We start from the raw sequence: 15,009 nt of genomic DNA on the forward strand, positions 1-15,009 counted from the left end.
CTAATACTGCTAGTGGCCTAATTATTCAACCAGTAAAATGCGCAACGATATGTGTGGATACATTAACACTGGATTTTCTTCCGTTGTTTGATCAGGATGTAAAAATGAATAGGTCTTGGCTCCTTAATTGTTTTAAAGAGACTGATAATTTAAAATTGATTTTGTCAAATGATATTGACTTGGTTCTTCCAATAAAATCAAGCATTGGACAACGAACAAGAGTAATTTTTTATTCAAAAATAATTACTAATCTTGTTCTACAACAGGCGGAATTTTTCCAATGCAGAGGAATTGACGTATTACCTTATTATAATAAGGCTTTATCTATTGCCTCTAGAGATAGTATTATTAATCCAGTATCTACACAGGATGATCATTACTTTGGTAAAAAGATCTAAAAATCTGGGTCTCAAAGGGCAAAAGAATGGTATCTCAGGCCCTGCCATTGCCTGATAATACAGATGTCCCTCTAATAGAAGACAATCAGATGTGGAATTGGTTGCCGGGGGTTTTATCTACTAATTCCGCGAATAACCCACGACTCTTCCAACATCTTTAACAATAATTTAAAAATTGTCTCCTGGAATGCTGCAGGCATGTTTAATTCCCCTGAGAAATTTGACTTTCTATCCACTCTAAACGTTGATGTAATATGTCTGCAGGAGACGTGGTGTAAAAATCTCCCCTATGTAGGGAAACAGTTTTTTGTTCTAGAGGCTCCTGCAAAACCTTCAAAAAAAGGCCATGCGAAAGGTGGAATTGCTTGTCTTTTATCCACCTCTCTTCAATGGCAATATACACATTACTCTGACTCTAGTAATCTTTTTCAATCTATAATTATCACTAACTTAGGCAATGTTGGTACGCGGTCTTCGTTTGTTATTTTAAATGCATACATCCCCCCCGAGGAATGTTTTAATTCAGTTATGAAGCGAATGTTTTCCTATGTAGCAAAGCTATTGGATGCTGAATATCCCCCCTATATACTAATGGTTGGAGACCTAAATAGTAAAATATCCAACTCTACTTTAGTTAAGTTCAGAAATAAACTTAAGGAAGAAGTGTATAATATACCCCAAATGGCTTGGCCTCCTAAAATAAAATCTAATAAAAGAGGTAAGATTCTTTTGGAGGAACTTAGCCTCCTAGAAGGGCTTATTATTAATGGTAGAATGCCCTCGGATAGTCCTGCCCATTACACACATGGCTCATACAGGGGTGAGTCTATTTTGGACTATGCCATTACTGACTTTGAGTCGTTCCATCTGATTAGGGATATGGTGATCACTCATTCTATACTGAGTGATCACAAAATAATTAATTTGACTCTTTCACTAACCCCTTCTGAAACTAACTCCTGGTCCCTAAAGCATAGAGATCTTTCCATTGATCGAAGATCGGGTAGATGTTCTTGGGGTCCCACTACCATGAAGGATGTACAAAGCCTCCTGGCTCAAACTTTACTAGAACTCGACCAGTGGGAGGGTACAGAATTCCTACAATTCGAAAACCTTATTAAAAAAGTTATTGGATTTGCCAAGAAAAAGGGAAATCCCAAAAGGCCACACTTTTCTCCTAGTCCTCTATTTTTCCTGAATAGGGAGATAAATGCACTAATCAGGAAACAATATCTTAATAGAACTGAGGAAAATGAGACTCTACTAGCACTATTAAAACGTAGAAGAGTTAGACTGAGACTCAAATTGAAGAGAGAAAAAGAAGACTTTCTTTGGATTAGTTTGAGGGAGGCTATAACCTTTAATCGATCCAGAGAATTTTGGTCTATAATAAGGAAAGGTTGTGGTACCATAGTAGCTCCCCGTCCTATAGCCATCTGTGAAGAAGTCTGGACAGTATTTGTAACTGCATTATATGCTCCAAATGAAGTATTGGAGGATATAGGTATGTTGGAGTTAAATGGTATGCAAAAAAGCAATCTCCCTACAGAAAAAACAATAGTTGCTGCAATAAAGAGTATGCGCTCTACTGGAGCCATGGGTCCAGACGAACTTCCCATGACAATCATCAAGCAGGATATCTCGACTTGGAGTAGGATTCTTCTCCCTATATTTCAGGCTTGCTTCCTAACAAGAACTGTCCCGACTCTTGGAGGGGTAGTATATTAATTCCTATATTTAAAAAGGGGGATCGGGAGCTGCCATCTAATTATCGTCTAATAGCTTTGTTAGATGCCATAGGAAAATTTTTCGCTAAATGTGTATTAATGTTAATTATGGAATGGGCAGAAACGAATAAGATTTTACCAATGGAACAAACTGGTTTCCGTGAAGAGCACGGAACGCTCGATAACCTGACATTATTGCAGGTGATCAGTGACAAGTATGTATGCATTCGTGATGGTGGCTTATATGCCGCATTTATTGATTTCTCCACGGCGTTTGACAAAGTGGACCGCCCATCGCTGTGGAGAAAATTGGCGGCATTGGGTATGCCAGGATACTTACTTGCATTGGTTCGTTCTCTGCATATGAACACATGGTGTAAGGTGCTACAAGGCGGTGAAGAGGGTCTTACTTCATCTATTCCCTCCCAGAATGGCCTTCAACAAGGGTGCATACTGGCACCTATATTGTTCTCCTTATATGTGGCTGACCTCCCAATTTTTATTTCATCTTGTGAGGGAGTGGCACCGAAAATTGGAGGGTCTGCTATATCTATTCTAATGTATGCAGACGATATTCTTGTTTTGGATTTGACCCCGAAGGGTTTATCTAATCGTCTGCTTGCATTGAATGAATTTGCTGTAGCACACCATATGAAAATTAACACATCAAAAAGTAAAATCATGTGTATTTTTGGCAAGAGAAAATGCAGATCGAGCAATTATAAGTGGTTTATTGGGGGGCAAAAACTCGACGTGGTTAAATCTTATCCTTTTTTAGGTAAAATAATATCAGCGAATCTTAGTGAGATTCCCCATATCGAACATAACTCTCGCAAAGCACTGACCCATGGTATGGGGTTATGTTCGCTATATAATGCCACTGGGAAGAGACACTTCTCACTCTTTCTGGAAGTTTTTAAAGCAAAAGTGCCAGCTACTCTTTTATATGGAATAGAATTAGTGGAGCTGAAATATTGGGGATTCCTTCAAAAAATGGAAGGACGGGTACTTCGGAAAATTACATCGCTTAGTAACGCATGTTCTACCTCCTCATGCAGATTAGAATTTGGGCTCCGAAGTTGCTGGACACAGGGATTGGTGGCCCTGGTAAGATGGGTAGCATGCTTGGCTAGAGGAAAACCTGGTACCCTAAGAGAGCTTGTTAAAAAGGAGTTACTGGGTAATCTTAATGATTTTTCCTCTTTACTAAAAAATTTTAGGAAAGCTGTGGCCCTGTTAGAGTTGGATGAGAGTACCCTATTCTTACTTACTCCCTCCGAACTTAAAGCTTCATTAAAAAGAGCTTCGTGGGAGCTATGTTACAAGTTGGATACCCTTGCCCAACCCAGACTATATGACAGGGAACCTCTGCTAGAGACATACACCCCCAAGCTGGTCCAACAATATTTGACCTGGAATATTCCTCATGGAGTCCGTAGGCTATGGTATCTCCTACGACATGATTTGCTCCCTCTTAATTCACTCTTAGCAAAATGGTACGGGAGTTCCCCTATATGTAACTTCTGTGATGCCGCTGTTCAAGATCGTAACCACGTCTTGTTTATTTGTCCTGCTTTACGTTCCTTGCGATTTAAGTGGATTAAACCTATTTGTTTACAATTGGGAATCTCAAATGCTAAATTGTTTGTACATGCTCTTTACTGCCCTCCTAATGAACTGTTTTGTTGTAGAATTTTTAAATTTTTTAAAGGGTTCTTAAATATTTATTGAGGTTACTGTGATGTTGCCGTGGTTCACTTTAAGAGCCGATAACTGTAGTGTTTTGTTCGTACATTATTAATTATGTATGTTTATATATCCTTTTTCTTTTATCTGCTATTATTGTATCATGTTATGTTTAATTTTTATGTGGCCCTCAGTGAGAGCCAAAACATAATAAATTTTTGACTACTTTTTTTTGGCACTGCGCGATCTCGCAATGGAATTACCAAGATGTGCACACGTTGCATTGTAAGCAATGCAACTAGTGCATATTTTTGCCCCAAAGCTGTGGCGATGGCTAGAGGTCTCTGTCCTATTCAGCGCATGCGCGCTGCTTAGGCAGGACCTAAAAAGGGTTTTAAGTAGGAGAGAAATAATATCTTTAGATCAATCATGAAAACTGAGAGCAGGACATCAGCTCCTGAACTCTTCATTAGATCAGTCTTTAAAACTGATTATCGTAAGCGCCCTTCTTGTGGTGGTTTCTGGTAGATTATTATTGGCACTCATGCTTCATTTTGATGGTGAATTTGCTCGCTCATAAAGATTGTACGCAATATAAGATATTTGACAAATATTTGCATAGACTTAGGAACATGTGGCTAAGATGCGGTAATGGAACCCATTTTCCCCAAAAATGTCCTAGCGACCACTTCATACACTTTACCCTCTCATTCTCTCTCACACTCACTCTTGAGTACAGATTGTGCTCATGTGTTGATTCAACAACACTCTGATCTTTGAAACCTACATGATGTTATTCGTCTATTGCCACTGGTCATCACCCCACAGAGAACATTGTACCTACACTTCTGCCTTTCTGTGAAGTTGAGGCAGCCTGACTGGGTAGTCGTCCCACCCACCCTAAAGGCTAATAACAAGCAAGTCAATTACTTGGCTCTTTCCACTAAAGGTGAATTGGATCATTAAAAAAAATATAGTTTTTTTAACATGTATGCTTCCGAGTTGTCAATGTTGGTTGCAGCTGATCCCTGACTCACTCTGAACCTGTCCTGCCGATTTACAGGGGTGCCACTAAGGAAACAGTATCAGGATGCTCTCGAAGGCTCTGTCCCACTGGAGAACAAGACTGATATCTCATCTTTGACTTCAGTGTCTCTGCCAGATCTGCCCAATGTTTTGTTCCCTTATTTCAATGCCGTTTTCCTTCTGTGAAACGTCTGCACTTAAAGCATTTTAAATTCTATAAAAAGACATAATCATAGCTGCAGCACCTAAAAGCAAACTTTATTCACTTCTTTTATCGCAGTGTCATACAACGTTTCATGTTAGCCGAAGCCTTGGCCTCATGAGCAAGCGACAGATCAGAAGAAGATGGTTCTGAGATCACGTGGTACTTTCTTACCAATGACAGCTCCCGAAGACTGGAGACTCCTGAATGATCTGAGCGTAGAGATGGCTAATTTTATGTCAGGGTTAGGATGGGGCTAGGATCACATGAGAATTCCCACCAATGGCAGCACTTTATTTAGCAGTGACAGCTGAATCAGGTCAGAGTATCTCTGTTACTGCAGGGGGAGGAAGTAGGGCAGATCAAACCCAGTGTTAGAGGAAGAAAGAATTATTCACCAATCTCAAGCCAGGTGTGTGAGAGAACAAACCAGGATGGCTCTGAAACAGGGATTCACCAATGTCACACCAGGTGAGTGAGAGAACCATCCAGGATGGCTCTGAAACAGTGATTCACCAATGTCAAGCCAGGTGAGTGAAAGAACCAATCAGGATGGCTCTGAAACAGTGATTAACCAATCTCAAGCCAGGTGAGTGAGAATCAACTAGGATGGCTCTGAAACAGTAATTCACCAATCTCAAGCCAGGTTAGTGAGTATCAACCAGGATGGCTCTGAAACAGTGATTCAACAATCTCAAGCCAGGTGACTGAGAGAACCAACCAGGATGTCTCTGAAACAGTGACTCTCTGTAAGATCACATAAAGCAGCAATTTAGAGAGAGCCAACGTGAATAATCCTTTAAATCATGGATGTCTGGCATAGATCCACGAAATCATTCACAGACCAATGTCCTTAAATTGTAAGCACGTGAACTTTAGAGCAATGGTGAATATGTGAAATAGAATGTCTCCTTTGACCCAAAATGATATACATGACTCTATTATTTCTACCATCCCAATAATGTACCCAGTGCCAAAGCTCCTCAGACAAGTTCAAGTTATTCTATGAACATGACATGGATTTGACCCCCTGGACTTACGCTGGAGACCCCCTTGTTAAAGGGATGAACCCATCCCTTTGGACAAAGAAGATCCAGGCTGCACGATTTTCCCTAATTGTGTGTTTTGGAAGAAAGCAGCTGAGGCCAGATAAACAAAGGATGGCAGACTGGAAATGGATGCGCCCATGAACAGCAAGACGTCCAGTGCAGTACAGGACACATCAACCTTTTATTAGTTGCCTCGCTCAGGTGGTAGAGACTTGAGTTTCAGTACAATTTATCATGAACCCATAACCGGAGCAGACACTGCACATGCGCATTTGCAGGTCTAAGATGCTTTTTGCGCTACAACAAAGGCACTACTGCTGACTAGAAGGCTGGTAAATGGTTGTGCTATACACGAAGGGTACGACCAGGGACCCTCATGGCAGGAGTACAGCTTATTTGATAACTGTAAGCTTTCGTGCCACCAATGTTGGGAAGTCCAGTGCTGCAGGCATCCTGACTGATGCATCCTTTGAAACTGTACGACTTCACAGGTTCACCTGCAAAACAAGAGCAACATGTACACCATGGTCAGCAAAGAGTAGAGTAAAGGCCAATTCATTTATGATATTCCTACATAGGGTGGAATTTTACACCATTCCCTTCCAACCTCTTTCTTAACACAGGCCAAAGCCTCAAGGCACCCTCCTGTTTCAACACCCTACGTATGCTTCGCAAGATCTACAGATGGATCCCCACCGAAACCAGAAGGACGGTCTCACAAGCCCTCGTCACCAGCAGGCTGGACTACAGCAACGCCTTCTACGCGGGAACCACAACCAAACTCCAGAAGAGATGCCAGCACATACAAAAGGCCTCCGCACGCCTCATTCTCAACATCCCCCGCCACAGCCACATCACTGCCCACCTGAAGGACCTCCACTGGCTTCCCGTGAACCAGAGGATCACCTTCAAGGTCCTCACCCACGCGCACAAAGCACTCCACGACGCCGGACCAGCATACCTCAACAAGTGACTCACCTTCTACACCCCCAACCGCCAGCTCCGCTCCTCTGACCTCGCCCTCGCTGCCGTCCCATGCATCCACTGAACAACCACCAGCGGCAGATCCTTCTCCCACCTCGCTACCAAGACTTGGAACACCCTCCTCATCCACCTGCAACAGACCCAGAACCTGCTGACCTTCGGAGACTCCTCAAGACCTGGCTGTTTGCTCAGTAGTGGATCCCCCCTCCAGCGCCTTTAGACCCTCACGGGTGAGGCGTGCGCTGTACAAATGTTTGATTGATTGATTGATTGACTATGTTCAATCTGCAAACTCTACAATCAGATTGTGCCCTTCACATTTCCAAACACAGAAGAGTAGGCTTTTTGGGTTGATTTATAACCCAATGCATTTCTTCTTTTATAGTACCTCTTATTTCTTTTAGGATATACTTAGAGTAGGAGCTGAATTATTCAAGGATGCTGCAAAAGAAATAAGGACCAGCAAATGTTGTCTATGCCTACTACCTTTCTACCCTACAAACATCTTTTGTGTATCCCTATTTGAGTAGGAATACTTAGAATAAGAGGGGTTCATTGTTGGCATGTTAGGATGACTGTTAGCATAGGTTCCTTTTTTTCTTATTTTTTTATTTATCAACTTGATCTAAGTTCCTCTACATGTTTTATGCCAAGACAAATATGGACCACTGACACCTAAACTACCCTGTACTAAAAGTTTCATCATTCCTCAGGAAAGAATCAAGATTCCCCAAAGCCAGTGCATCTGACATGGATTTTTTTTAAAGTCATTTGAGGTTCAAAGCCACAGGATGGCACCATTATACCATGCATGTGAAATTGTGATGGAAAAGTGACTATGGGAACTACATTATCCATAAACACCAATGCTGCCTTACTTTAAAGTCGACAGCATGTGACAACACAATATGCTTTAGTTCTGTTTTGATATCATTAGCACTATTTATTTTCTTATTTTATTTCCTTGCGTTTTATATGACGCTGGCTAGACCCGGAGGTATCAGAGCGCTTTACATAAGGACACAGCGAGTTATACAGTAGTTACATAATGGATAAATAAACAATACAGGAGTAAATTAGCGAACACGAAAGTCAGGATAGGAAAGACCAGGGACAGCAGGTAATCCACAGGGAGAAGACAGCAGCGAGGAAGAAAACGAGACAAATGTCTGTGATCTGGCTGGGTAGGTGATGGCCATAGCGGTGTGCCAGGGCCAATCTCCCCTTTAGCTGTCGGTGCAGCTCCACCGGAAAGCAGCCATGTATGCGTTTAGGGCTCCGCCAGGAGAAGAGTGAGGATCAGGAGGGGATCAGAAGGCTAGAAACCAAAGATGGGTGGTAGGCGCTGGCGAGGATGGAAAGGTAGGAGAAGAAGTGCGGTTTTGGCAGCCATCTTAGAGTCAGGCACGTCAAGTCTATCAGTCTCCATGGCTCAGTGGCTAGTTCTAGTTGCCACCAGTTCTAAAGGTGGTTAAAGAGCACAGTGCTGAAAATCCTGGATGAAACATCAGGACCCTGGTCTCAGAGAGGCGGCTGGAAGGGAGCCAGTGTAGCATTCTCAGCACTAACAGCCGAAAGCTGATCCAACCCGATCTGAAACACCACATCTCCTTTGAATGTAAGCGTATTCAAACTCAGATGTGGTGGGCTTGACTTGTGAGGTGCACCATGACTTTGAGATCCATTCCATCTAATATGCGCTTTCTGAGCCATACCAAACCGGAGCCTTTGCTAGTGGATGAGATCCAACAAGCCTGAAACCGAGGACGTGGTGTGTTAGTTTGTGCCATGCCATCCATTTTGCATTAGGGCAAACACTGATTTGCATATGTTTGGTTGCTGTCTGTAATGGACAGTTGGAAACATGATAGCAGGGAATATTGTCCAGGGAAATTATCGGTGGCCAAAATTAAGTTAAGCATTTTCAATTTTATTTTTTCTGCGGTTTCTCTGAGTCTTGTATGTAATTGCAATTATAATTGTATTTATTTTCAGCTTACTACCTCTGAAAAGACGTTGAAATGATTTCCGGTGAGTAACACTCTACTCTGGAAATCAAAGTGAATTAGTGATAGATAATTATAGGGAAATCTAAGTTGCTAATTTGAGCGGCGGATATGTGAGTCTGGTAGTTGGATTGAATAGAATAAAGGAAGGTTTGAGGAAAAAAGCGTCTGAAAAATGTGATTTAGGAGATCATAGTAGTAAAAATAAGTTTGGGGTGAGTCAAAGAAGGGGTGGAGGAGGAAAGAGTTTAGAGAGGTCTATTAGAGGATGGTACTAGAAAAATTAGGTTTAGAATAGGTTAAAGAAGGACAGAGGAGTACAGGGTCTAGAAAGTGTTATTTTGGAGATCATAAAAGCAAAATGAGATTTGGGATGAGTCAAAGAGGGATAGAGGAGGGAAGAGTCTAGAAGACTTATTAGCGAACCCAAAGTGGTACAGTGAGGTTTGGTATAAATCAGAGTGTGGAGGTAGAGGATATAATGAAAGAGGTATTGGATGAGGCATAGAACAGTGAATTGAAGAGAGTTGAAGAGGTTTTCTTTTCCTTTTCACCCCATTTAAATTTATTTTAAGGTTTAATAGAGCGCGAACTTGACCTTTAAGGGTATCAGAGCGCTTTATGTATTCATGGGGTAATACAGAGGCGGGTCATCGTAGGAGAAAAAGTACATCAGGGAGGGTCGCGGGGTCATAAGGTAGGCAGGATATCACACAAGTATAGTACATTAGGGATAGGGGAAAGCTGTACATCAGGGCAATATGAGGAGACAGAGTCATACAAATAGGCAGGATATCAACATGAGTCCTGTACAGGGTCGCAGAAATAGTCTCTCCGGTGGCTGTGGAGCGGGATTATCCCATGAATTTACCCATGAGAAAGGATTTCGCCTCTTTTTTGAAGCGTGCCAGGGAAGGGATTCTTCTGATATCAGGAGGGAGGGAGTTCCATATTCTTGGTGCAGTCCCGGTGAAGGCTCGTTTGTGGTTTTTTATTTTCCTGAAGTGTGCAGGCCGGAGGAGGAGGGCATTGGTCGACCGTAGGTTTCTGCTTCCTCCGGATATCACAAGCTTTTGTGCAAGGTACGCAGCGGAGTTAGTGTGTAGGGCCTTGTGCGTGATGCATGCCAGCTTGAGGTGGATCCTAGCCTCGAAGGGAAGCCATTTCAAAGCTTTCAGGTAAGGAGTGATATGATCAAATTTCCTGGAGCCTGTAAGTAGTCTAGCGGCTGCTTTGAGGCATGCTTTTAAGGGAGCCAGCAAGGTCTTGGGTAAGCCGGAGAGGGTTGCGCAGCCATATTCTAGTCTAGAGATAACTAGTGATTGGACTGCTAGTTTGCCTGTTAGAATTTAAATTACTGACCCCAAAGAGACCCACAAATAAAGTACCATCTCCTCTTACCTGGCGCCGTCAATGGCATAAAATCTCAGCTAACAAACTACAGGAAATCTGGACACAACCTGCCATTTTGGCAGTGGACACAGCAGATATAGCGTTGGCTAAACTTAATGATTCAATTAAGCGAGCCAGTGATATTTTGGCCCCTTTAAAACTGCATAAACAGTATCCTTCCTCTAAGCAGGAAAGTTGGTACACGCATGAGCTAAGAGAAGAGAAGCGGAAATGCAGACGAGCAGAGAAAATATGGAGAAGAAGTAAAACTGAGGAGACCCGAGCAGTTTTCCTAGATGCTCAATCAATATACTATAAAAACATAAAGCAAGCTAGAAAACACCGCCTAATGCAACAACTTGCAGAAGCGGGTAATTGTCCAAAGGAGCTCTTTAAAATTCTGCAAAATTTTGTAAAACCCGCCGCATGTGAGAGCTCTGATGATTTCTCGCAGACTCTATGCGATGAAATCTCGCTATTCTTTGAGGACAAAATAAACATCATTTACGAAAGAATAGTGGCGGCTAACAACAACATGGGTGACATTAATAAGCCCCTATCCCCGATCCCGCTAAAGCACAATAAACATCCTCTGCTATCCTTCCCTCCAATTGACAATGCAGAGCTCCTTCCTGTCATCGTCCATATTAAATCTGGGTCCCCAAATGACCTCCTCCCTGCCAAGATGGTTGCCCCTCTGATTTCTCTCTTGGGACCCTCTATACAGAGCGTCATTAACATCTCTCTGGCGAAAGGACAGGTCCCGGCTGACTGGAAAAGAGCGGTGGTAAACCCAATAAGGAAAAAAGCGGCATCTCCATGGACAGACCTCTCAAACCTGCGTCCTATCTCACTCTTGCCTTACATCGGCAAGATAGCAGAGAGGCACGTGAACACCTATCTATCAGGACATCTAGAAGCAACGGAGGGCCTGGACTACTCGCAATCTGGGTTCAGGCCCAACCACAGCACCGAATCATCCCTTCAAACAGTGACCAATAACATCAAAATGGCACTGGATGAGGGCAGTTCTATGATTCTGGTGCTGTTGGATCTCTCCGCTGCTTTTGATACGGTGTCTCACACTGTGCTTCTCAATCGTTTAAGGGACGTAGGCTTGGAGGGAGTGGCTCTGTCATGGATGAAGAGTTTTCTATCTGGCCGCTCCCAAGAAGTTAGGCTGGGCTCCCACAAATCCACCTACAGGGAGCTCAACAAGGGAGTGCCACAGGGCTCATGTTTAAGCCCGACACTATTTAATGTGTATGTGGCCCCCTTGGCCAACTTAGCAAGATCATTTGGGTTTACCCCGGTGTCGTATGCTGACGACACCCAACTTCTCTTTCCTTTTAAAAGTCTGACACCTGCAATAAAAAGATAATTTGCAGATGGAATGAGAGCAATATCAGAGTGGATGTCATCAAACTGTCTTCAGTGTAACGTAGGGAAAACAGAGGTCATGCTGTTTGGACAAGCGGCAACACACTGGTCACCTGAATGGTGGCCTTTAGAATTAGGACCTGTTCCCAGCCCCAAGAGCACGGTAAAAAACTTGGGAGTGTTATTAGATCAGACACTCACATTTAAAGACCACGTAAACCAAGTGGCTGGTACCTGCTTTCGGGCAATTGGGATGCTAAGAAGAGTGTTTCCCTATCTGCCAGATTGTCACAGGAAAAGACTTGTGCAGGCGCTAGTCATCAGCAGAGTGGATTACTGTAACGGTCTTCTTTTAGGAGCTAATGAAGGTCAACTTAATAAGTTACAAGTAATCCAAAATACGTCTGGCAAGGACTGTCCTGAATGTTCCCCCTAGGACTCCTTCTCGCCCCCTGCTGACTAGACTCCACTGGTTACCAGTGAGGAAGCGAGTACAGTTTAAGACTCTATGTACCATTCACAAAAGTGTGATAGGCGAAGGCCCAAAATATCTGGCCAAAATCTTTCAGCCATATGCTCCTGGGCGTTCCCTGCGATCCAGTAATCTGCAGCTATTGCAGGTACCCAGAATAAAGAAATCCAGACAAGGAGGCCGAGCGCTGGCCCATGCGGGACCAGTGCTCTGGAACTCTCTACCTCTTGAGTTGAGATCACTCACTAGCCATCTGGCCTTTCGGAAGACCTTAAAAACACACTTATTCACTAGTAATTAACGCCTCCTTTGCAATATGTACTACCCCCCCCTGAACACGACTATCTGGAGTCATATTCTTACTGGCAAAAGCGCGGAGATACCCCTTCGGGGGTCTATTCAGGCGCTATATAAGAATATAAAATAAAATAAAATAAATTAGGTCAGGAGCGTCAAGGAAGGGTTTCAGTTTCCATAGATAGCTCAGGTGGAATCTGGCAGATTTGGCCATTACGTTGATGTGGTCTCGCATGTTCAGGTTGTAATCCAGGGTAATTCCCAGAGATTTGGCCGAGTCCACAATGGTTGAGTTTAAGGCTGTGATGACTTTAATCCAAGACTGGATCTCAGGGTTGCTCTTGGGTGGGGATATTAAAAGGAACTCTGTTTTCTTAGCATTGAGTTTGAGTTGGTTGGGGGAGAGCCATCTGACGGTCACTTTCAGAGCTTCATTCAAGGTGAGGATCTCCTCCAGAGAGGAGATTTTTATATAGATCTGGGTGTCATCAGCGTACATGTAGAAGGAGATGTTTGCAGTGCGAAGGACTTCGGTAAGGGGTTTTAAGTAGAGATTGAAGAGGGTGGGGACAACATTGATCCTTGAGGGACTCCCACCGTGACCAAGGAGGGAGCGGACAAATCGCCATTGATAAGGAATCTCTGAGAACGGTTTTGAAGGTAGGAACTGAACCAGTCGAGGACTGTGCCATCTAATCCCACCCTCTGTTTGAGGAGTTCGAGTAGTATCTCATGGTTGACCGTGTCGAAGGCCGAGGATAGATCGAGGAGGATTAGGAGACAGGTTTTGTCTTGGTCAAGGGCTTGAAGAGCGTCATCGACAATGTGGCGCATGGTGGTTTCAGTGCTGTGTCCTGGTCGGAAGCCGGATTGGCAGTCGTCAAGTAGATGGAAGTTGTTGATGTGGTGAGTTAGCTGTAAATGTACACACTTTTCCAACACTTTGGCCAAGAGAGGAATGTTGGAAATTGGTGTAAAGTTGTCTGGGGAGGCTGGGTCCAGTGATGTTTTTTTCAGAATGGGGAGGACTTGGCCAACTTTCAGTGAGGCCGGAATAGATCCCTGCCGGAGAGAGGCATTGATTATGGTAGTCCAGCTAGGAATGATGGATTTTGCAACGGCCGCGAGACAGTTTGAGGGGAGCGGGTCGTTGAAATGGTTATTAGGGTTCAGGGTGGAAAGGATCTTTGTGACAGCGTCTTCATCGTAGGGTGTGAATTCGGACCAGTGTGCTAGATTCTTCGGTGAGGACCATGCGGCAAGGTGAGAGGAGTAGGAAGGTCAAGGGATGGAGGGGGGAGTGAGGCCGCCTTGGGTTCGATTACTAAAGTTTTGATTTTGGTTGCAAAATACGAGAAGAAGTCCTCGGAGGAGATGGGAGACTTAGGGTTTTCTTTCACTGTTTTGGATAGTTTGTTCGATTGGAGTTTGACCATCGCAAAGAGTTTGCGTGGTCTGTTCTGGGCATTTTCTAATTCTGCTCTGAAAAACTCTTTTTTGAGTTGACGATATTTTGGTTCTAAGTATTTCTGGCCTGGTGAAGAGGTTTTAGGTGGTCAGCCGAGGGGTGCTGTCTCCAGATTCTTTCGGTTTGTCGGAGGGATCTCCTCTCGTCGTTGAGGGAACCTGTGAACCATGGGTTTCTATCTTTGACTTGAGTTCTTTTTAGTTTAAGAGGGGCTAGGTCATCCAGGATATTTGACATAGTAACAGAGTAGTGATCGTTAAGGTCACTGACTCAGGTGATGTGGTGGGGAGGGGGAGGTCGGATTTGCAGCGAGCCTCGAGTTCGTTGAGGTCAAGGTTTTTGGTATCTCTGGCCCAGCGTTTAGGAAGCACCGGTTGTGGTGTCCTTGACCTGCGTGTGCCAGTTAGCAGGAAGCTGATAGCATGGTGGTCCGACCAGTCACAGGGGTCAATCGATATGAGCTTGATAGTTGTCTCCTTGGATATGATCCAGTCTAGAGTGGTCCCTTTCGAGTGTGTTGGGCGAGGGCAAGCTTGGGTCAGGGCAAGATCTGTCATGAGGTCTTTAATGACGTTGACATGGGGGTCCTTAAGGTCGAAGTTGGTTGAAGTCACTGAGGAAAATGTCTTTGGTGTTGGGGGAGTTCTTAGCTGTGATAACTTCCATGATGTAGTCCTTGAAGGATTCGTTATTGCCTGGGGGGTGGTAAAATATGTGTAGGTTACAGAGGAGGGTGGTGCTACTGAGAGGGCTAGATATTCGCAGGCATCAGTGGTATCCTTTAAAAGTTCTGTGACAAGGAGGTTAGAGCGATGGATGCAGGCCATTCCGCCACCTTTTTTGTTATGTGGTCTGTCTAGCCTGGCAATGTTGAAGTTGGGGGGGATTAAGAGGTCGAGGCATGGGGATGATGCATCGTTAA

At 43.8% G+C, this 15,009-nt stretch overlaps 1 protein-coding gene across 1 annotated transcript in view; it reads right to left on the minus strand.

Annotated features, from left to right (window-relative positions):
- Positions 1-6,433: 6,433 nt before the first annotated feature.
- LOC144769707 (uncharacterized) overlaps positions 6,434-15,009 on the minus strand; it is a 67,081-nt gene continuing 58,505 nt past the window's right edge. Inside the window, exon 5 of the mRNA XM_078653888.1 lies at positions 6,434-6,585. Within this exon, the coding sequence (XP_078510014.1) occupies positions 6,434-6,585 (152 nt within the window). The remainder of the gene's footprint in view (positions 6,586-15,009) is intronic.

Source organism: Lissotriton helveticus, chromosome 7, assembly GCF_964261635.1.
Source record: "Lissotriton helveticus chromosome 7, aLisHel1.1, whole genome shotgun sequence".
NCBI classification, from domain to species: domain Eukaryota; kingdom Metazoa; phylum Chordata; class Amphibia; order Caudata; family Salamandridae; genus Lissotriton; species Lissotriton helveticus.